General features: G+C 31.9%; 2 protein-coding genes across 9 annotated transcripts; both read left to right on the forward strand.

Annotated features, from left to right (window-relative positions):
- The first annotated feature begins 634 nt into the window (after positions 1-634).
- LOC106627442 (uncharacterized oxidoreductase YjmC) lies at positions 635-8,858 on the forward strand. Its single transcript, XM_036364683.2, has 4 exons — positions 635-785; positions 1,121-1,504; positions 6,405-7,357; positions 8,510-8,858. The coding sequence occupies exons 2-4, from the start codon at positions 1,264-1,266 to the stop codon at positions 8,666-8,668; spliced, it is 1,353 nt and encodes a 450-aa protein (XP_036220576.2). The 5' UTR covers positions 635-785; positions 1,121-1,263; the 3' UTR covers positions 8,669-8,858.
- Positions 8,859-9,321: 463 nt separating this feature from the next.
- On the forward strand, positions 9,322-24,761 carry LOC106627441 (uncharacterized). 8 transcript variants are annotated; one of them, XM_014247562.3, is made up of 11 exons: positions 12,699-13,501; positions 17,784-17,889; positions 18,492-18,629; positions 18,708-18,895; positions 19,231-19,629; positions 20,991-21,247; positions 21,319-21,583; positions 22,445-22,694; positions 22,791-23,176; positions 23,835-23,969; positions 24,032-24,761. In XM_014247562.3, the coding sequence occupies exons 1-11, from the start codon at positions 13,425-13,427 to the stop codon at positions 24,261-24,263; spliced, it is 2,433 nt and encodes an 810-aa protein (XP_014103037.2). In that variant the 5' UTR covers positions 12,699-13,424; the 3' UTR covers positions 24,264-24,761. The 8 variants fall into 8 exon arrangements, with proteins under 8 accessions (XP_036220571.2, XP_014103037.2, XP_036220567.2 ...); XM_036364674.2 differs by having other exon boundaries at positions 12,699-13,175; positions 13,243-13,501; positions 22,445-23,176; XM_070111874.1 differs by having other exon boundaries at positions 12,699-13,175; positions 13,262-13,501; positions 22,445-23,176.
- The last annotated feature ends 182 nt before the right edge of the window (positions 24,762-24,943 follow it).

The raw sequence follows: 24,943 nt of genomic DNA on the forward strand, positions 1-24,943 counted from the left end.
ATGCAAAACAAATTATTTATTTTTTTAATGCATATATATAACTTTCTATTATTTTAATTTTCTAAGCCTACACAATAGCTATAACCTAAACAAGCCTTTTTAAGTATTGGAAGATTAACTGGTCCACATGAATTCCCAAACCGCAATATATACTTGAAAGCTAAAAATACTAAGTATTGATTAAATTCCATATACACATTTCCGTGCATACTACATATGTACTACCCACAGTAACTACATAAATAATTTAAAAATGCATTTTAAATTTGCTTTGCACTCCATCAACCAGCGCAGATATTCACAATAGCTAAAGAGACTGCGAATTCTCTCGAGTTCTTTCTAGTGACCAAACGTAATATTTTCAGTGACTTATACTAGAGAACGTTCTTCTAAGTTCTCTGCTTATACTACAAATGAAAATTGTAACAAATACGTAAGATAAATAAACAAATAGTACTTCGTAAGCGCTTAAGCGAGCAATTTTTCAAGAAAGAGACTATAGGGAATGAGAAAATGTATTTTAGTTTCGCATGTTCCCGAAACGTTTCGGCGGTGCCAATGTTCTCAGCGATGGTTACATGGTTGGCTGTGCGGTCATACAATATATACATACATGTTACTTGAATAATTTTTAGCATTAGACACGGCAATCATCAGTGGGCAACAAGAGCTGGACGCGGGCACTATACTGGGTAGAGTGTGGTTGGAGCATTTTGTTTTTTACTAGCTGCTAACTTTACGACTCTTTGCGTGTCAGAGAAAATTGAAGATATTTTTTTAACAAAGTGAGTTTTAAAGTGCAAAAAAAAATAATATTGCCTCTAAAGAACTATTGAACTAAATATACAGACGTTTTTGCGAAGAACGTACTTAAAGTGGAAAGTTAAATGTGTGAAAAATAATTTAAATTTCTATCTTTTATAAGAAATACATATGTGTTTAACAAAAATTGTAATTAATAATATATTACTACTTAATAATAAATATAAACTCATACAAGTGTGCTTGGAAATATTAAAGAAAAATGAATCATAATAAATTATTTTATTTAATTTATGTCTCTCTTTTTCTCACTTCTTGCTGAACGTCATCAATTAACAATTATTCTACGACTAACTAGAGAAAAAACAACAAATTCGCCACATAATCATCACAGCTGATTAGTCTCTCAGCAAAATAAAGTGCTAATTTTTGATAACAAATAGCTGCTGTATCTGATTTTGTTTTTGATTTGTCTGAGCAGATTTTGGTACCAAAAGCAAAATGACATCTTTGACTTTCCTCAGCCTACCGACCCGCACGATCAATAATGCACAGTGGCATTGTTCATCATCTGTACTTATCAAATATTTACGTGGAAATGTACAAGACAAGACATCTAATCACCCGTCCAAAGTTGTTTTTACCAGAAACTTCAATAGCTTAACTGCCGGCAGTAAAATGCCTCGTGAAAAGCAATATCAGATTACATCCGTGGCTGGGACCGCGAAAAATGCTTATAACGGTGAGTAGATTATTGAAATTTTGTCTATTCTCTGAGTGCCTTATTATGAATCTGTAAATTTGTAAGATAAATAAAAAGTTTTCAACTCCAATCTAATTAAAAAATCGCTTCAAAAATGTGGTTTAATGTTTCTAATTTTGTGACGGGTAAAAATAATTAAAACCGCGAACATTTATTTAGAACTGATTGCGGTCTTCAAAAAAATATTTTTTCTGAGAACAGCTTGTTTGCTTTGCTTTATTCTTACAGTATTTTAAGAAAATTACTCACAGAATTTAAAAGAAAAGTGATTAATTTAAACCGACCTCGGTTCTTGCTATTATGGTGATATAAAATATTCAATATAAATATGTTCGTAATCTCACATTTTGGAATTCGCAAGCACTGTACTTTTATTTATTTACTATTATGGTCAGAAGTATTTCTTCTTTTATCATATGTTAGATAAATTATTATAGTTTATCATTTCTTTTAGGTTTCTTAGTTCTTTCCATAACCTTACGCATCATTAAGCTAAACAAACATTGCCTACAATTAGGAGTAAATAATTAATGATAAAGTAAAACACCTTATTTTCTTAGTCACATACTTAAAACGAGTGATAGTTCATTATCGTTGTACGAGGTCTAGAGAATATTTTAAGTAAAAAGTTTCACTGTATGAAAAAAAGTATTTATGTAAATTTGTACGCATACAATTAAAATTTTCGCTAAATCTATTACATAACGAACACAAGATCACGAGTATATATTATTGTATAAACAACAACATTGAAATCAGAAGGAAGAAAAATAATATTAAAAATTCACGGTTCACACACTTTATTCGCGATATTATCGATGCTTAACCATGCATGAAATTTAAGTGTTGCAGATTATCGCGGCATTGGTCCGTCTGTTCCACTGACTGTATGCATATGCGCGAACTAGTCTTTCAGTTTTTCAGATATCGATTTGAAATTTTGCACACGTTCTCTTCTCCCCAAGAAGCTGCTCATTTGTCGAAAGCAATATCGGACCACTATAGTATATGCAGAGTTGTCATACAAACTAACCAAATCAAGTTCTTGTATCAAAAATGTTTGTATATCACAAATTATCTTTACCTAATTTGGTAGAGATTTTTGCCTAAGCTAATGCTACAATCTTCGAACGTATTGTTCAGATCGGACCACTGTAGCATATAGCTGTCATACAAACTGATCGATCAACATCAATTCTTCGCACGGAAAATTTATTTTATTTGACAAGATATCTTCATGAAATTTGGCATGAATTATTGTACAAGAAAACGCTAAAATCTGCGCGCAAATTATTCAGATCAAAGCACTATAGCATATAGCTGCCATACAAACTGACCAATTAATATTAAGATAAAAATATTTTTATAACCTTTTATACTGTGAGAAATTCGCTTGTGAAGGGTATTATAGCTTCGGTGCCGCCGAAGTTAACGTTTTTCTTCTTCATAATGCAATACATTCTCAATATTTACTTAAACACAACCATGTGCATTGAGTGTTGATTTACAAAGCCTTTAAAAAATCAATTTTAAGAAAGTTTTGACTTCCGTTAATTTTTTTTTCAATTTTGAACATTATATAAGTTTTCTCATACAAAATATTAAGCTAAAAAATATCGTGGCATTGGATTCAATTCGATCTTTACTAAATTCCTTGGTGTGCTTTATTCGATTATAACAACTAGTATAAGTTCAACCTCAAAAGAAGTAGTCGAGGGCCAGTCTCTCGTTGCGACGCCGCAAAATGTTTCACTACACGTTTCCGACAACTTGTTTCAAATGCAAAATACTATATCTATTATTTGGCACAAGCTATTGTTTTCCATATTCATTTTTTCCATTTTGTAAGTATATTTGTATGCTGATCGTCGCAACAGTTAATTCTGATTCTGAATTCCTTTCTGTGACACTTCGGAATACGTATACATCTTGTACATACATATGTGTATTCTTTAATGAAAAAAAATCGTGTGTCATGGAAGGGCTCGTGTGTCATGGAAGGGCTCGTGCGCTGCTAATTCTCAAGTTCAAGGCTTACATTTAATCAAATTGTAAATATCAATCACACTACGTTTACCTTTTACGTTTGTATGTGCGTTACCACGTTTGTAATTTGTCTTAATTGCTTCAGTGATAAAGTGTTATCAGTTGTTTACAATGAATGAGCACCTTATCCGTAGTTAAAAGTTTCTTAGTAACAATAAATGATTGCTATTTGCTATAAAAAGATATGAATGATAGGAAATTTTAACCTGGTTTCGCGGTTACTTGAACACGGCAATTTATTTTGTTGAAAAATCTTGCGATTTTTTCCTTTAGAAATTATGGTTGCTTTATTTTAAATTCCTTTATTAATTTTTATAAAAATATTTATAAATTAAATTGTTTATTAAGTTCCATTAAATTGCCATTAATACAAAATCAATAAAAACTATACAATTAGCCTATCAAAAATACAAATGCAGTATACATACATACATACATACATGTATGCCTGATGAAGCTGATAAAATTCAATTTATAAATAAAATTAGCATTATCTAAAAATTCGCAAGGCACACACATACATATTCGTACGTACATATACTGTGGTGTCTGGGAGAAAACAAACATTTAATTTTATAAAGGTATGTATATTTGTATTCAACTCATGTTTTAAAAACCTGATAACACACAACGGTTCAAAGTAATAGGTGCACTTGAATGGAATTTATATACAAACAAGTAAGGAAGCACTAAGTTCGGGTGTAACCGATAATTTTGTACTCTTGCAATTTTCAAAGATAAAAGTCGGCGGCATACCTTTAGGTATTGGCAAAATTTTGTGTACATACTTAAGTATATTAAAAAATACTTTGCGAATGAATTCAATATTCTAACTCTACGAAATTAATAATATATAATATAATTAACCCTAATGAGTTATACATATGTGAAATAAACTCAACCAAGCTTGCAAAATTTAATAAAGTGTTGGGTATATAAGAAAAACAACAACTAGAGGAAATCATTATCATTAGGGATATGAAGTTTAGAACAATTTCATGCATATTCAGCGCTTAACCACATTATTTTTAGGAAAACTTGTCTTAATTCTTCTTTCATTAAAATATTACACCTATTGACCGACATAAAGGATTTAAAGTCAGTTGGAAAATCGGAAATCACTATATCGGGTATATGGGAGCTAGGAGATACTTTCACCCGATTTGATTAAATTTATGCACAAGGACACACTGTTATTAAAGCGAGACGCTCTCTGAATTCCATTAAGATTACTCACATATTGATCTATATACATATGTGGTATAAACTCGACTGGAAATTCGAAAATTTTTATATTGGGTATATGGGGGCTTGGGAAAATATTGACCTGATTTTACCCAGTTTTTCACCACAGGCAAACTTTTATTACGAAGAGATGTTCTCCCAATTTGAATAATCTCACAGATTAGTCAATATTTTTGGCAAAAAGTCAATCATAGACGCTGTGGTCCACATATTCGCTATCTAGCAGCTTGGAAAGTTATGGTTCGATTTCAACAATTTTTAGACGTGTATTTGCATACCATAAAGCTACTAAGCTGTTCATTTGTTAGTACTGCCGGTATTGGATCGCTATAGCATATAGCTGTCATACAAACAGAACCATCAAAATCAAGTTCTTGTATGGAAAACTTTTATATGGGACAAGATATCTTCACGAAATTTGGCGTAGATTATTGTCCAAGGTAATGCTACAATCTCAGAACATATTATTCAGATCGAACCGCTATAGCATATAGCTGCCATATAAACTGACCGATTAAAATCAAGGCCGTCTATGGAATTTTTTTATTTGACGAGATATATCCATTAAATTTAGAACGAAATTTTTTTTCAAGTCAACGGTACAATTTCGAAACAAATTGTTAAGATCGGATGACAAACGGAGCTATTAAAATCAAGTATATATATATATAAATATAAGGAAACCTTTTATTTGTAAGGGTGCAACTGAAGTTAACGTTTTTTCTGTTCTCTTTTGTTTGTTTTAACCTGGCATGTCCTGTAGAAATATGGTAGTTTCAAAAAATTTATATAAAATACAAGATTATATTTGTAAAAAATAATTTCACATTTTTAGGTACATAATGTCTACAAGTGCAAATTTTTAAAGATATATAAAACTTAGTATTTCAAAATATATTTTTGTATGTACAATACAAAAGTTTACTTTTAGCGAGAGTGTGCCAGCAAGTTTTTTGGCGTCTTAAAAAATATATGTTTCAAATATAAATTTTCTATTAATATCTGTATTTACTTCCATAAGGTTTTTTAGAATTTTCATAGAACATAATAAGTGTATCCATCATCTTGAACCATTGTGTAGTAGAAAATTGTATGTGTGTATATACACAACAGATCTAAATAAGTATCGTACACATGCCGCCCATTTGTGGTGCTGTCAAGCAGATTTCTGCTCTTGTTGACTTTGTTGTTATTTTTTCGCATACCACGACCCTTAATTTTTTTAAGCAAAGCCTGATAACAAAATTTTATAAGCTTCCAACGTAAAATGACCAATATAAAAACAAAGCACAAACAAACACACATATACATGCAAACCAATACTTTTTTCATGTACAATAGATCAAAGACACTAAGCTGCGCAGTCCGCGCCGTCGTTAAGCTCGACAAACGCGCGTTCGTTTTGCGCTACACTCATTTATTTGCGAGGTTTTAACGAAAATATCTGCCACCCAATCCAACGGATTTCATTCGTACGTGGACAATCGAACGCGATCGTCGTATCCGTTTATTTGGCTCGATTTTTGTGCAACAAAATTAAAGAAATTTTGAACTTTTCGGCATAAAAGTATTCGTATTTTTGTTTTAGATAACCGTCGCATTTCCCACCGAAAAATGTCGAGTGTTCAGCAACCCAAATTGGTGGCGGTCGCCGAGTCCAAGCGCTTCATGACCGACTGCTTTCTGGCCGTCAACGTGCCAAAGGATCATGCTGAGGCCATGGCCGATCTGCTGGTTGGTGCTGATTACCGCGGTCACTTCAGCCACGGCATGAATCGGCTCGAAATGTATATTAACGATTTGGCGATAAACTCGACCGATGGTGGTGCCATACCCGAAATCCTTAAGGAAACTCCCTCCACTGCATGGGTGGATGGCCGCAATGGTTTGGGCGTAGTTGTGGGTAATTTCTGCATGGATTTGGCTATTAAAAAAGCGAAAGCGGTTGGTGTCGGTTGGGTATGTGCCAAGGGCTCAAATCACTACGGCATCGCCTCATGGTATGTGCTGCGTGCACTAAAAGAGGGTTTAATGGGCATAACCACGACGAACACATCACCACTAATGGCGCCGACACGTTCAAAAGAGGCTGCTTTAGGCACGAATCCAATATCATTTGGTGCACCCGCTAAGGATGATAAATTCCTATTGGACATGGCTACCACTGCCGTCGCCGTGGGTAAGATCGAAATCCAACGTCGCAAAGGTGACCCGTTGCCCGATGGCTGGGCGCAAGATCCAACAGGCAATCAAACAAATGATGCTGAACTGGCTTTTAGCACGGGCTGTTTAATGCCACTCGGTGGCCCGGAAATCTCCTCCGGTTACAAGGGTTATGGTCTAGGCGCTATGGTGGATATACTCTCTGGTGTCTCAGCGGGCGCCAACTACTCGACGAAAGTGCGTAAGTGGACGCATGCGGGCGCAAATACAGCCGCCGATTTGGGTCAAGTGTTCATTGCTGTGGATCCCAGTTGCTTCGCGCCTGGTTTTGAAGATCGTATGACGGACTTTAACGGCCGTCTGCGTGGCTGCGAACCGGTGAGTAGGAAATTATGTGTAAATGTAATTAATGTATATATAACAAAAACTGTTTAGTACTTTCTGAAAAAGTTTTATTAGAATAATAAAAAATATTTTTTTGAAGAAAATTATTAATTTTAAACATAATATTTTTTTTTGAGATTGAAGAATTTTTCTATAAACTTTATATGAAAGAATACAAATAAAATCGTTTTAAAAAAAAATAAGATATTAAACATTTTTTGAATTCATTGAATATAGTTTTTAATTATTAAAAATTTCTGTATAACTTTTTTAAAATATGTTTTGTACAACTTTTTTATATTAAAAAAGTTTAAAAATTTTGCGCTAATAATAAAATTGAAACTAAAACTTTGTTTAAAGTTAAATATTTTATCTAAAATAAATATAAAACTTTTTTTTATAAAATGTATATATTTTTATATATATATAATTTATGTTGTCTTGGAAAAAATAAAATCTTATATTTCCGAAGATAAAAATAAATACATAATTTTTTTTTACAATTAAAACAATTTTTTTACATAACCCTAAATTAATCACGAAATGTATGGTATATAATATAACTTTTAGTTTTTTTCATCAAAAAAAGGTTCTCCTGATATATTTGAAATAATTTAACATAAGAAATTTTAGGAAAAAAGTTCAAACAAAAATTTTATAAAAATAATTAATTTTTTTGACAAAAATTAAAATATTTACTTAAAATTTAAAAAACGAACATGCATTAATATTCTTAATAATCAAATGGAAACTAAAAAAGTTTATTTAAAATTGAAATATTGTTGATAGTAAAAATTTAAAAATATATTTTGTACATATATATACATATATACGTTTAAAAAATAAAGTATTATATTTTCCAAGAAAAAATTAACCACATAAAAAAATCGAATACAATTAAAATATTATTTTTTACATAAAGTTAAATTAAATTTTAAAAAATTTTATCATGAAATTTTTATTTTTTCAATAAATGTGTAAAACATTATTAAAAATATTTTTAACAAAATAATTTAAAAAAATACAAAAAAAAATAATTAGAAAAATAAAATAAAAAAATAATTAATTTTTATTAAAGAAGTTACAATTAATAATTTTACCTAAAATTAAAATGTCGGAAATATAAATTAATTTCCTTCCTTACAGACCGACCCCTCCAAGCCCGTCTTGGTCGCTGGTGACAAAGAGGACTTGAATATGAAAGCGGTGGACAAAGCTGGCGGCATCCAGTATTTAGAAAATCAACTAAAGACTTGTGCGGCTTTAGCCGAACGCTTAAATATTAAACCGTTAAGCTTTAATTAAGTAGCAAAAGACAAACATACATATATATTTTAAAGCTTAACAGTGGTTGCATTTAATATATGTATATGTAATTGCATTTGCTGTAGAATTTAAGCCGGTTTTACTGGCTACAAATATGTACCGTTGTGTACATATGTCAGTGCTAACATATCCATGATGTGCCTATTGATTATAAAATTTAAGCTGTAAATTAGTTTTTTTTTTTTTGTTATGGCATTTGAAGCGCATTTCACTTTTACTGTTTTAATACATATATAATAATTTATGAAAAACAAACAAGCTTTTTGATTGAACATTTAAGATATGGCGTGGCTGCGGCTAAAGCTTTTAATTAAAGTCAGCTTTTTATATGCATGATATGTACATATATATTAGGGTGGAACAAATAAAAATCATTTAATCAAAAAAAATTAAATTTAATTTAATATAATTAAAATTAAAAAAAAAAACTAATTATTTCAAAACACATTTCAGTTTTTTAAAAAAAAGCAAATTTTAGTTTCAGAAAAATTGTTTGCTGAGTAAAAAAAAATTGATTATTTTATTTTTGCTTTACAATCTGGTTTGTCCACTAAAACATTTTTCTTTTTTTCATGTACTAGGGTGGTTAAAAACCGATTCTTTTTCTTTTTTTGACTTTACAACCTGGTTTCTCCACTAAAAATGTTTCAGATTGTAATGTCAAAAAATAAAAATCGTTTCTTTTTACCCACCCTAGTACGTATAAATATACGGATGTGTATGTACTTATTTTTCATCAACAAACAACACAGTTTGGGACCATGCTATATTTAGTCTCGAATTTCAGTTTAATACACTCAAGTGCTCGCGATTTGTTTGATAACAAAAGTAATGCCAATATTTGTTTTTGGATCTGCAAATCTCTTTTCGCATGCCGTATTTGCTGATTGTTAGTTAATACTCGTAATAAGTGTTCTTAAAATTGTTGACAACTTTGAAAACTGTCGGTAAGGTAGAATAATGCTGAACTGATAAGTAGTTAAGTGTGTATGTATGTTTATTTTCCTTCGTTAAAGATGCGAACAAATAATGTAGACAGGTTTATGCTTTTATATGTTTATGGAGGTGGGGTCTAATACATAAGTAAATACAAGTACGGGTAGGTGTGTTCGATTGCAAGCAAGATTAGTTTAATTTTTAGTTGCTTTGTGACCCTATAATGCAGCTTCTACTGATTTGAAAAGCGCATCAGTAGGAGAGTAAACAAATATATATTTAATATATACATATATGTACACATATGTTTATATACATATATTAGGGTGGGTAAAATACACGAAAGTTTTTTTCCTTTGGTAATCTGAAAAATTGGTTGATAGGTACCTCTTACAAGCCGAAAGTCTCTCCAAATATGAGCTCATAATTGTCACGGGAAGGTGCTCCGTCTTAAAGTTTTCTGTTTTTTCTTATTAACAGATAAAACTACTTGAAAAATTATTTCGTTTCATAGATTTTGTAGGAAATTGAATGCTCTACAAAAAAGTCTCTTACGATTTTAATTGATATTAACCGTTATAGTTTAATTATTTGAAAGCAAAATAGTTTTAGATCAATTATTAATCCGAAAACTTGTAGTTTTGCAGCAAAATCTCTAAATAATATATACTTGTAATTTAAAAAATATGTTAAACCAATTCTAAATTTAAGTTACTAAACTCTAAGGCAATAATACCATCTGATCAAATTTGACAGCTTGAAGAAGTCGTAGTCAACATTAGAACTTATGATATTTGGATAACAACGAGGTAAGCAGCTCTAAGAACTATCACCAGTTGCTTTATTAAAGCATGTAATATTAATATATAATAATATATATACCTGAATTAAATCATAAGCAAGTCGTTAGTTTGGTTTAGTTTTTACTGCTCTATTGGGTTAATTGTAAGAGTCTTTAGTACTTATTATTTTTTTTTTTTACAGTAAACATGTTTAACGTTGAACCCTTTACCGTTTTATATTTTCTACGTCCAAAGAAATGTTCAGAACCCCGAGTTCATTGTTTTAAGATACCGAAATTTCGGAACTCACGTAGAGTTCTGTGATTAATACAAGTATAATCGTCGAAATTTGGACTAATGAAAAAGTAAAACGGTACTGCTCCCTAAGTTCTTGATATCTATTTTTTATCAAGAATGTGTTCATGTGTCGGAATTGCCGATATCGGTGCACTATAGTATATAGTTGGCATACAAACTGAGCGAACAAAATCAAGTTCTTGTATGGAAAACTTTTTCATTTGACCAGATATCTTCTCGATATTTGGTATAGACTATTGTTCAAGGCAAGGCTACAATCTCCAAACATATTATTTTAATATGTATATAATATTTGTAATAAACTAAAGGTTTTTTCTTTTTTTTTTTTTTAATTTTTTTTCTTTTTTTTGAGCTTGTGTATATTATTTGATGCATTTGGAAATATGATAATAACAGATCATAGATTTAGATCTGCAATGTAATATACATTCATTCAGTATATTACATGCAGGTATATATGCATGTGTTAAATATTTTAAGCTTTAAGCAATAAAACACAAATGCATATGTACATTGTCAGGGTATCTTAATCATCTAAGAAAGTGCGACTAATTTAACTTAGTGTTTTGCTAGTAAATTAAAATATTTACTTAATGAGTTATACAAGTAGCTAAGCGCATAAATGCAAACAGTGTTTCAGAAAAAAAAGCAAACGATAAATAAACACTGTAACGGTATGCATGCTTAGCCGAAAAATAAAACTTAGCGCTGACTTCGCCACGCATGACGTCATCTCAAGTGTCCAGATCATTGTGGGCGAACTCACATGACCATTAAGCGATTACTTACAAATAAAATAATTCTAAAATACTTAAATGAATAAATGCCATAAGCGATTGCGAGATGACTGTCTTGTTGTTTTATTGTATATGTAGCTATGCGCTTGTGTTCTTAAATAAATACAAAATGGCATACAGTGAAAACAATTAGGTTTAATAAGAATATCGTGCATACAAGTATAAAAATACAGATAAACATGTATCATAATGTGGGCAAAAAAAAAACTTTTAACTTTTTTCCTTAGATACTGTGAAAATATCGTCTCAAATATTAAAAAATAAAATAAGTAAAAAATTCGGCTAAAGTTTCAGCACTTAATATTGATAATATTTTTGATATTCCATATACATACATATGCACATACTTAACATTTATATCACAGCACTATTTTCTTAATTTGTTTGGAGGTTTAATACTTTGAACAAGTTACCATATATTCTTGTAGGGAATTTAACGACATACGAAAAAATTCCAAATGATTTTTTGCCAAGTCGACCCGTTCAAAAGTTATTTTTGGTCAAAATCCAACCCTATATCATAAAGCATAATTTTTACTATTTTTTCTATTATAACATAAAATAATGCCTCAAAATAATAAAACCGTAATTTCGAACGATATTTTTACGTTATCTAAGAAAAAAAAATCTAAAAAAAAAATTTTTTTTTGCGCACCCTAATATGTATATCATGTATGTGTATGTATTTATAACTATATATGAAGAAGTACACATATCTGCACATACTATATTAAATATGGCATACAATATTCAAATGTGTGTGTGTATGTTTGCTGATAAACATTGTCTAATGTAATTTAAGCTCATCACGTCTGGCAATCATTAGTTGAATATTGGACATATGTATGTATGTAGATGCATACATACGAATATATATTCATCACAACCTTTCTACTGCAACTAACAAACAAATAGCGCGAACATCCCACTTCAACAATGTACATATGTAACTACATTTATTTGAACCCTCCGAAGTCAGTTGTCCAGACTACATTAAATTATTTTTTATTATTTCCCGTGCCTTATCAAATACTTGCCACACTAGCAGCAGCGCATATAAATATTTTTTTTTTGTACTTATTAATTTTTTTACGCGCCAAATTCATTTTATACGCGCTGAACTTTCAAGCAACCGGTGCCAGTCAGCTCGCCGTAACTGAGGAGAGCGGATCAAAACAAAACAAAGGAAAATCACATTTTCATACATACACATGAAATTGTATTGAAAATTATTCGTCATTTGTTTTTATACGCGCATTCGCATTTACAATGACGCTGCACCACCACCAGCAACCCACCAACGGCGCATCTACCGTTTCAGCAACCCACATGCCCGGCCCTCAACCACTGGCATTTGCGGCATGGCGCACAACGCGCATCCCATCAGCTATTCGAAAATGTGCGAGTTCGAAAGTTCGAAGAACGCCAGCTCCAAGCAATCAAACGAAATGTGAGCTGTGCGTATACAACAGATGCCGGACACTGCGTTTACCCCAAAAGCATCAAAAGCGCACCGAATTCGTACAGAAGTCAGTACGTGACCGCAACTCAAAGTGTAAAGTAGTGGAAAAGTTTAGAACGCAGCGCGAATACAGCTTCACGTGAACTGAGTGTTTATCACACATATACACACATACATATGTTTATATACATGTACGTGGGTTTGTGTTGGTGTGTGACTTTACAACCCCCAGAATGCGCATCACACCACTTTCTCTAGCTCCATTTAGTATACACAGGCTACAAAAACGGGCGACTTGGGACTTGCGCTGCCGACAAGGACATCAATTCGCAAGAAAATAAACTGTAAATAAACTGTGAAGCCAGCAAGACAAGTGCAAAAGTGCTAGTAGTGTATGAAATAAAGCTTGAAAAGTTTAATTAATTTAAAATTCACTGAAAATGGCAGATGCTAAAGCACAATATCAGAAATTGCCGCCCGGCTGGGATTGTAAATACGACCAAGCAACAGGAAATTGGTATGTGCTATTGTTATTTTTGTTCCTTTTTGTTAACTATCGTAGTTGTAAGTGGAAACTATTTCAAAATGGGCGTGTGAAAGGCAAAGGAAACGTACTGTAGACAGCTTTTGCTGCTCGGCAGACAAGTCAGGAATTCCGCTGCAGATTTTAAGGAAGTGTGTAGAGTTATACAAAATGGCTGCCATAAACATTTTGAGGGGCAGGAAACATGTTTTCGAATTAAAATCTTGCCTAGCATACTTTTAGGGTGAATAGATAAGGTGAAGCTCACAAAAGTTAATGTGAATGAGAAAATAATAAAAAAATGTATAATAAAAAAAATGAAATAAGGTAAAATGTAAAAAAATATGCAATAAAAAACAAGTAATAAATAATAATAATTAAAGATAAACAAAATAATAATAATAAAAAAGAAATAAATAAATAAGAATTAAAATAAGCAAAATAATAATAATAACAAAAAAGAAATAAATAAATAAAAGTTAAGTAAAAAAAAAATTAAATAGAAAAAGTTAAATAAAAAATACAAAAAAATTATAATAATAAGTAGGTTATAATATCTACCTATTTATTATTCTAATTTTTCAACACCAAGCAAATAGACTAAGGTGTAATTAAAGCACTTTGTAGCCCTAAAAAATGGGTCGACAGCGACTTGAAGAGCTACTTGTTCGCCTACTTAGCATTTTATGCGAATATTGTAAATCACATACATATATACATAGACATTAAATATGTGCACAACAATACATTCTAACATAAAAACATGCTTACATACATACATACATATATATACACATATGTATATCTTCATATATAATATTTAACGCCGCCTGTGCAGCTATTTAGAATGCGAAATCCCCAGTTATGCAAATAAAATATGTTTGCATATCAAGGATATCAAGGATATGCAAATCCTTTGAATTTGCAAATAAAAGCAGCAATGTAGAAAAATGCAAAAAAGTCACGCGCACTAATTAAGCTTGTGGGTATATGGTTGAGGCATTCAAGTACGCATATTTGTCTGTAGAAATGTTGTTGGTGATGCTACAACTGTCATTTGCTTTAATGTCGTAGAATCTGAAATGTTTTGGATAAAAATGTATGTGTGTGCATAATTGTAACTTGTTCTAAATCATGCAGTATCTGCTGGGTTTGCTTTAATTTACATACATCCAGGTGGTAAAATATCAAATACATTAAAAAAATGAAAAATTAATAAATGAAAATTAAAATAAAATAAAAGTGATGTATAAAAATATTTAATTAATACTATCAATATTTTAAACCATTTTAATATGAAAAAATAAATACAAAAAATAATACAAAATTTAATACAAAATTTGTATAAAATTGTTTAAAAAAAAGTCTAACAATACATGGTCGCAATTATTTAAAATTATGCAACAAATTTTATAAAAATAATTTCTTATAGCAACTATATGCTTAACTAAATCTCTAGAGTCTACCTTCCCTTGGGCAATAATTTGTGCCAAATTTTGTAAAGATGTCTTGTTAGCTAAAAATGTTTTCTATACAACAACTTGATTTCGATCGTTCTGTTTGTATGGCAGCTATATGCTATAGTGGTCCGATATCAGCGGTTCAGTCGAATAATCAGCTCTTTAGGGGAAATGGACGTGTACAAAATTACAAATCGATATCTTCACAAATATAGAGATGGACAAACAGACGAGTATGGCTAAATCGACTCAGATCGTCATGCTGATCATTTATATATAATATATAATTTACAGAGTCTTCGTCGTATCGTTTGGGTGTTACAAACTTCGTGGCAAACTTAATATACCCTGTTTAGGGTATACAAATGCTTACTAAAGAATGCAGACGGAATACTGAGTTTTGAGGTCTGTCATTTGTGTCTAGATATATGCTTAGGTGACATACCAATGAGCCCAGCGCGCTATCTCTGAAAATGTCTAAAACTATTCCAAAGGAAAATGTGCTTCCAAGGAGAAAGTGCATATAGTTATATATATATATATATATATAGATCTGGTTCCGTTTTCATTAACTAGATTCAACTATGCCGCGAACGTTTCATACTGTCAACAAGCAAACAGAACAATCTAAATTTCAGTCGGGAGTTATTGGTAAAATTTACTCAAAGCTTCATTCAGTATACATTAGGGTGGAGCGAATTTTTTTTTTTGCTTAGCCTGAGGGTAAAATCTGTAGATTATAAAAACAGGACATCTAGAGATGCAATCAGTTTTAAAGTAAATTTAGATTTTAAATATTTTTTGGACAAGAAAAAATTATTTTTGGTTTAAACTCGTTATATTTATATAAAAATTACCGAATGTGACGGTTTTTGATTCAAATATTATTTTAACGCTTAAGGAGATATGTTGTCGTTTAAGACTTTTTTTAAAACTCCTATAATGATCACAAAATTTTTTTTATGTTGATAACTTCTAATTGGCCAGAAAGAGGATTCTCCACAGCTTCTTGAACACTTATCAATATTTTTTTACGAAATAAAAATTTTAACTTTAAAACTGAGTACGCCGTCTCTAGATGTTAAAAAAATTGTATAAGCTTGCATGATAATTCTTTAATTTACATATATTTTTTTGGTAAAAAATTCTTGCAACAAAATTATAAAAAAATTCTCAAAATTAAGAAATAAAAGTGAACATTATGCGACTCAACAAATTTTAAAGGTAAAATATTATATAAACTGAAGCTTGTAAACGTGCAGGAATTTCGCTATCTTAAAGTAAAGCAGTCATACAAGTTAATACATATGAGTATGCTACACATATATACATATGTATATCCAGTGATACTTATGCTTGCATGTGTGTGTGTGTTATCCCTAAACCAGTTTAGCTTCAAAAAGAAAACATGAAGATTTTCAAGTGACTTCTGCTGTCATTGCTCCGTTCGCAACCCTCAACATATTTTTTTTTTCGCTAAAAGTCCACACTTCATAGCTAAGTGCTGTGTTTATCACGTGTCATAATTTAAAATATAATACAAATAAATAAATGAATGCAATTAAATGTTTATGTATGCGCATATATCGTAAGAAAATTGTGCCAGAAAGGTCCTTAACTTTGGGCGAATACAAACAAAAATGACAACCGGTGAAATTGCTGTTTAACTCAAGGACTTTGACTTTTCGTTTGCTGAAGCACATACACAAATATCTGGATACATATATGTTTGAAAAAGCATATACATACATATATATATGTATGTAGAGTGTGAGTGAAGGCTGGCGCATGTAAACAGAGTCACGTAAATCTGTACCAAAAACACCATATAAATTATTGTTTTTGTTGTAAAGCTGCAATGATTGCCAAGTGCTTTGGTTAGCTGAATTTCTAAAGCAGTCATATTTCTACAGTATATTATTTTTATATGTCTATATAGGATTTAATTGTACTCTTAGTGGTTGCTTGTCATGTTAAAAGCATCTCAAAAGAAATGTATCTATATTTAAAATTAAAACAAATTAATGCTTTACTACTCATTATCCGAGCTTGCAACCTCTTACTTATAACTCAATTGCCCTTAACACGGCAACACTCTTACTAAAATTGTGTCTGCTGCACAATCCGGCAGCCCTTATATAATATAACAGCTGGTTAACAAAACTTCGCCACAACGCCGAGAGGGCTGGACCGATCAACTTGATATACAATATTAGTCAGTAATGAGAGAAGGAATAAAATTTTCTAAAAATTACGATTTATTAAGCAACTCTGAAGTGTAAATTTTTTTATAAAAATCTATTTTATTTGGGGGAAGCCGCCATTTGGTCAAAAATTACGTGTTCGAGCAATCTTTCGATTTTATTTACGCTTGGCAACCCTGCTTATTGCACATTTTAGAGTCTGCACATGCATACATTTGCAAACCGCAAAGTTGCACATAGACTCACACACACTTGCGCAAAATACTTTTCCAAGGCAATGCAATGTCCTTGTTCTTTACCGTGAATCGCTCCGCCATCATACACCCACACACACACACATACACATGCATACAAAACACCATGAATGCAGCTTATTGAAAGCCTTCAACTTTCGATGTGTGCAGAATCGAAAAAGGGCAGCAAGTAACAACTACACAGCAGTTCGAGGACATTTCCATGGCCGAATGTGGAAGGACGCATAATAGGCTTGCTGTAATTTACGTAATTGCGCGTAGTTTAAGTTATAGTTATTTGCCAGCGCATACATTTTTATATATATTTACTTAGTGGCACATTTATTTATGATTGCCTTTTCTCTTTTGCGCTTTACAGTTACTACATAAACTATTTCACAAAAGCAATGCAGTTGGAGGACCCGCGCGGCCGCTATAAACAGTTGCAGAACGAACGCTGCTCCACCGAATCCATAGCGATGCAGGTAAGTTGCCACAGTTTTTGAGATATTGAACTGAAATTTTGTACATTTCCTTTTCGCCCCAAGAAGTTGGGGTTGGTCATTTTTGAAATCGCCGATATAGGTTCATTATAGCATATAGCTGCCATACAAACTGACCTATCAAAAACAAGTTGTTATATGGAAAACTTTTTTAATTGTCAAGATATTTTCATGAAATTTGACACAGACTATTATCCAAGACAGGGCTACATTATCCGCGCATATTGTTCAGATCGGATCACTACAGCGTATAGCTGTCATACAAATTAACCGATCAAAATTTAGTACTTGTATGTAACATTTTCTTATTTGAGAATATATGCTCTAGTATATAGCTGTCATACAAACTGACCGATCAAAATCAAAATAAAAATATTTTTATACGCTTTTATGCCATAAAAAACGCCCCCGTGAAGGGTATTATAGCTTCATTGCAGCTGAAGTTGACGTTTTTTCTTGTTTTTTTTTTATATACTTGTATATAGATGTATAGTATGTATGTATATATAGATATATATTATTTAATACATTCATCTAATTTTCTTCACTCTTATACACCCTGTTTCGTGCATTTGTTTGTGCAGCCAATAAACGGCTCACCCTATCACGTGTATCCAAGCAACAATTTGCAGGCAGTACGTGCCTTTCACGCCGGTCCTTGCACCAACACAAGTTTGCATAACATGTCATCCAGTCCGTTGTTGTCCTCTCGCGGAAATTTGGTGAGTTTTGGACAAAGCTTTTCACTTTTTTTAAAATATTTTAATAAAATTTTATTTTATAAACTTTACACATTATAGGAATTATCACCGCTGCGTATGCAACGCTCCTCACTGACACAGACGCCACGCTTGGGTAATATGTCCCGACGTTCGACCATACAGGAGACTTCCTTCACAAATCCTATTGACACGGATTTGGTGGTAAATAAAATACAAAATATGTTTCCCACCGCCAGCGAGGATCACATTCGTTTGCTGCTTAAAAAGTGAGTGCGCTGTTACACACCCCGCACTTTTTTTGAAAGAAAGAACAATGTCGAAATTTTTTCACTTACTAATCACACGAATCTTTCGCTTTTACACGCTTACCTCGTCGCTTGAAAAACTCAAAATGTGCTGTTGTTGTCCACCGCATACAAAACTAATTTACATTACACACACACACACATGCACAATACATGAACATCCACTAACAACTGTTACTAACCTCCAATTGTGTTGTTGTTGTATCACATTCGTACTTACATACATTCACACATAATATTCACCTACAAACACACATACGCACACGCATGTACAACATTAACGCATATGCGCCCAGGTATTACAATCGCGAGGCCGTCGTCATTAGCGCCTTACAAGTGGAGAAACATCCGGTCACCATGCCTGGTCCCTATGTCACGCCGCCGGCCCAACGTCATCTCTATCATAGCAACACCGTCTTTAATTTGACACCACCGACGCGCCGCCTGGATAAGGGCATAACGGCACGCGGCCTCAATGGCAGTGTTGCAGTTGGCAGCAGCTCACGCACAGCCAGTCCTCTGCCGGGCGGCCGTTTTGGTAGTGTCACAAGCGTGCATGGTGGCGTTGGCGGCGGTGGCGGTGGCTATATGGCTGCAGCAGCTGCCGCGGCCATGCCGTTTCATCAGGGTTCGCCGCGTTTTGAACAATGGCGCAGTTCACCGAAGCCGCACTCGTCGCCGAAGATGAAATTGAGGTCCGCTAGAGTACTAAGAACTGCAATTTATGTATTTGCTTTTGTTGTAATATTCTGTTTGTAGTTTTTTTTTTGTTTATTTTGCGGGCTCCTACGAATAATTGATTTGTTGTTAGTGTAATTTTAATCTTAAGTCATTTATAATTCATTTTACATTTTCAGTGATTTTTTACGGTGTTGGTAATTTTTCCAAATATTATTATTAAGCAGCTTTTCTTTTTACTCCACTTTTCTATATACAACTTAAGTACTACTTTTATATTATTTTATGTTATACTTTTATTTATTTTTAATTCCTAATTTGATTTTAAGTTGTACAGTACGTATGCGTAACATTCATATTTTTTTAATTTATAGAAAAATAAATCGATTTTTATCGATAAAAATTTTAAAGGAAAAAAGTGCTTATCACTTTAAATCTACATTTTAAAAGAAAATTAGAATAGTTTCCTGAATAATTTATATACCATATGATCAAATATGACCCGGACTGACAAAAAAACTACATTTTCTCGTATTTTCAAAAAAGTCTTAATTATCGCCTTCAAAATAGCCTCCTGAACCATATTTCATAATTTTTTGGCATATCGTAGAAAATTAAAAGCAATATTTTCAAAATATTAACATTATTAATAACAACTTTAAATTGGTAGAAATCAATGCGCCTAAATGTAGGCAATATATTTGAAATGTGTTGATGCTATATAATATGAAAAAGTAAATGAAATTTAAGAAATCGTTTAGTAATGAATAATTTTAGAAAATAAAACGGAAAAATTTATTTTAAAATAATTTGTTTCAAAATTCATGCTAATTCGTACTAATCATATAGATAGATCACACAAAGATCATATTTCAACTTAAATTTTAGACGACATTTGAAAATAAACAGCTAAAATCATTATTAGGCATTATTTTTATTTCAATTTAATTTTATTAGCATAAAGAGATAAAGATCTGTATAGAAACATGTAGAAACTATTTTTTTTTCGAAAATGTTTTGTTATGTAAATTGTGTACACAAAAAAAAACTAGGAACTAATTTTTTAGTTTTTTAATAAAATGAGATACATTTTATACATAAAACAATTAAACATTATTTAAAATAAAAATAAAAAATTAAAGTTATTTTTAATACATTTTGTACAGAAAAAAACTAAATTTTTTTTTGTTTTTTTCCATAATTATTATTATTATATAATATTATGTAATTTTTGGATCTTTATTAAATATTAAATTGAATGAATTTCTTTTGCTTTACTATTGCTTTTGTTTTCTAAATGTTTTGAAAGCTAGTTTTAACTATTACTAAAAAAATGTTAGCAACTATATTTAATAATAATTTTTATACAATCCCGCAGATATTTGAAAACGATTTTCCCCAAAGCAGATGAAATGGTACTGCTAGACATACTTGCCAGCTCGGACAATAATGTACAAACAGCTTCCGAGAAACTTATTTCGATGGGCTATACAAAACGCGATTTTATACCACCAAAAATATCACATCGCTCTGATCACGAAGCCGCCCACGCAGCCGCAGCAGCCAAACGGGCTGCCGATGAGGCGATTAAACCGTTGCAACCAAAAGTTTATACAGCGGAGGAGAAAGCAACAAGTACGGATTTTAAAATATTTATATCTTTTTTAAATTAAATTTTCTATAATAATTTATTTGCTTCATTGCAGTACAAGCGCATATGAAGGAGAAGTTTCCGCAGTTAGCTGAACGCATTATACTCATGGCACTGGAATCGGTCAACTATGCTGAGGATCGTGCTATGCAAATTCTTTATATTGTGCAAGAAGAGGATGAGCTGCATGCCAAGAAGAATGCCGCTGCTGCCACCGATGCAGCAATGCAATCGGTGAGTGGACTTGATGCCGAAGTTATTTTGGGTGCAGCAGCAGACGGTATGCATGCCACAGTTGGTGGCACCGGCGCTGATGATAGGTGAGTTTAGTTGTAATTACAAATTGTTTGGTGATTTTTGTTTTTGACTTCATTTTTGTATTGGACAAATTTCGGAGTGCGAAAAAGTGTTAACCCTTGTGAACTCTCATGTTTCACCAATTACCTCCTGGTGTATGTTTTGTTGCTAAAAATGTTTTCTAAATATATAATTGGATTTTTTTGTAATTAATTGTAAATCCTTTAAAAATTATCTATCAACCATATAATAGATTCGAAAATGTTCAAATTTATTATAGACGCCAAAATCGTATTTATTTGCTGGTCTATTCTTTCATGATGATGCTATGAGGCTATCTATTTCTCAAAATTGCATTACTATTCGCTCATATCTACTTACAAATGTTATGTACAATTAATTATAATACATATGTACATATATGAATAACAATAATTTTGAGCATTCAATTGAAATCATCAAATGTTTGTAATTTTGGAAAGTGAAAAAATTTCGATTCAACCAAAAATTATATCAATTCGGTGTCGAAAAACGTATGTAATACCACAAAAAAGTTGAAGTTTGACAACACCTAAGCCAATGTTTTTAAGGTTTGAGTTGTTATCAATATTACCGAATTTCAAAATTTCAACCAAAATACAGTTGAAATATGTAATAGGGGCTTAAATGAAAACTTATACGCTTACAAGTGAGTAACCCTGCTTTTTCACATGATTTTTTCACTTTCCAAAATATCTTAACCGTAAAGAATGTGTCATTCTACTTGATCTACTACGCTTTTTCGCTTTCTTATTTCTTTTTTTTTCAATCAATATGCATTTAATTTGTGCTAATAACCCCCAAAAATCATTTTTCCCTCCTAACACTTTAAACGAACTAAGCAGTATCATCACTGTTGTTGTCAAAACACCGTTAAATAGCTACAACGATGACATCAAAAGCTGTCAAAATGCTTCAGCGATACATATCCCATTTTCGGCCACACCATTTACATCAACATCAACATCAACATCATTACCATCAGCATCATTACCATCACCATCATCATCATCGCTTCCACAATCTTCAGCAAAAAACAGCGCTTTCAAATATTACACAAAAATCAACGCCACCCGAAATACTGGTACCAAAAAGGTAGCATTTCCCTCCATAAACCTAACCACACCCTCTGCAACTACTACACAGACTATACTTTCTAATTCACCCACTTCCATTGAACGCAACGAAAAGGAATCAAAAGCGGCAATTGTAATAGCAGCTAGTGATGTCGTTGACTCCTTACCCAACTCATCAAAAATCATTAATCCATCAGTTACGACCACATCAATCTCTGTATCACCGTCCAAAGCTCTGAAAGAACTTCATATATCATCCGAATTGCCATCCACATCGTCAGCAGCATCAACTTCTAATCTAGTATCCAATGAGTATCAGAAAATTACTACAAAAAGCATACTGGCGCGTTGCAATACTTATGCCTCTGGCATCCAGGGATATCTGCATGGCACGAATTACAATAAAGCTTCAGTCACAGTCTCTGCTGCTGCCAAAACTTCGGTTTCTATTTTGGACAAATTGAAATTGACTCGTTTGCGCGAAAAGACCGAAACACTAAAGTACGCTGAACTTTAACTGTGAAATGCTTGTTGGAAATTTTACTTTTTCCTAATTTTTTTTAAAATATTTTTCTTGCTCTTAAGGATGCTATTTTTTTACTTTTAGTTATTTGTAAAAATAGTTTTTTATTTTTCTTTGCATCGTGGACTTGGTAAAGTGTTGTTTCTCAGTAGTTCCATTAAATTATTAGGATCTTGTATTAAATATATTAATTTCAATTTTATGAATGAACTAGAACTCGAAGCTCGAAATTTTTAGAAACTAAGAATAATTTAGTATATAGCGTGAAAAATCAAGTATTTGCAAATTTTCCTTATACATTTTTCAAATTTTTTTTAGTTCTATGAGTGGATTAACAAATTTGTGTAGAAAACTATATTTTTTTTTTTGGTTATTTCCGAGTCTTTAATATTTAGCTTTGCACCAATTCCTGAAAAGTTGTAGGAAACAAATGTTTTTCAATTTTTTTGTGTAAACATCTGCATATATAACTTGTTGGCATGCTTTTTTCAATCCTTCAGACTCCACTCATCTACTTGTTTAGCATTTAATCGTATTTCTATGTATGTGTATTTGTGTTTCATTATTTTTCCTTCAATATTTATATAAATTTTAGTCTCATATCACATTTCTAATTCCCACCACTATCAAAAATAGCGCCACACAGCAAGATTCCACAGATGGCGAGGGAACTTATAAGCAGCGCCAAGATTTTAAGTCTATCATAGGCCGTATAACCACAAGTGGACACAGCGCACATTTGGCTAAAGGCGCTGATGAGAGTTTGTTGCTGTACGTCAAATTTTAATGTTCTTTACTTTATTCAAATAATAATGCGTTCCTTCATCATTTAGCGCCGACTATGTGACCTGGAATGGCGCCAATCCAGATATGCCACAAGGGAATAATCAAAAACAATTGGCACAGGGTCCAGATGCCGGTAAATTAAGTGAGCGCAGCTATACACCCATCGGACGCAATCCGGAACTTTGCAAAGGTGCCCAAAAGGGTTTAGCTAAAGGTAGCATTTATGCTCTACTCGCTGCAGCTGGCAATACGAAAACGACAAACATTAAATGTAATTAAAAAAATGTGTGCAAAAATTATATACATATGTATATGTATACACCATTCTAATATTATATTTTAAATCTACTGTGTTTTGAGTGTGATTGCGTGCCAAATGTATATTTTTACTTCAATAGATATTTTGAACTTTTTTGTGTAGTAAAACGTGCATTTGCACATATTCGTCCACTTACTTAGTAATTTCAATGTCTTATGTGTTTTCCAATACATGTAATTCCAATTTCGAAAATCTCTACAATAATAATATTTTCGTAAGAATATACTTAAAATATATTAAATATTCTAATAAAAATGCAAATAATTGATATTAGCAACACATGTGCACACAGATATGTACGTAGCTTAAATATTGTGCGTTGAATATGTAATCAGTGTTGTATTGTAAGTATATCAAGACTTGTAGCTCTTGAAACAATTAGCGAGTACTTATACAGAACATAATTCAAAAAACATATATTTTTTCGAATAAAGCTGTATTTTTAATAAAGAGCTGAACTGTTTTAATGTTTTACTTCTTTTTAATCCGTGTAAATTCCGGTAACGTACAACCGGCTGTTCTTTTACTTGCTACCATATGAGTAGTGCTGAATATTTTGGCAAGAATTTCAACCTTTACTCTACCTACTTCATCACATTCACTTAAAGCTGCTTCCATGTCAATAACATCATTTATAAAA

This window comes from Bactrocera oleae, chromosome 6, assembly GCF_042242935.1.
Source record: "Bactrocera oleae isolate idBacOlea1 chromosome 6, idBacOlea1, whole genome shotgun sequence".
NCBI classification, from domain to species: Eukaryota; Metazoa; Arthropoda; class Insecta; order Diptera; family Tephritidae; genus Bactrocera; species Bactrocera oleae.

Coding starts and splice junctions, on each gene's coding strand:
- LOC106627442 (XM_036364683.2), top strand. CDS start 1,264: ATGACATCTTTGACTTTCCTCAGCCTACCGACCCGCACGATCAATAAT. Junction 1,505..6,404: donor CGCGAAAAATGCTTATAACG/GTGAGTAGATTA, acceptor TTTTTGTTTTAG/ATAACCGTCGCATTTCCCAC. Junction 7,358..8,509: donor GTCTGCGTGGCTGCGAACCG/GTGAGTAGGAAA, acceptor CCTTCCTTACAG/ACCGACCCCTCCAAGCCCGT.
- LOC106627441 (XM_036364674.2), top strand. CDS start 13,425: ATGGCAGATGCTAAAGCACAATATCAGAAATTGCCGCCCGGCTGGGAT. Junction 21,584..22,444: donor GGCACCGGCGCTGATGATAG/GTGAGTTTAGTT, acceptor CGAACTAAGCAG/TATCATCACTGTTGTTGTCA. Junction 23,177..23,834: donor GAAAAGACCGAAACACTAAA/GTACGCTGAACT, acceptor TATCAAAAATAG/CGCCACACAGCAAGATTCCA.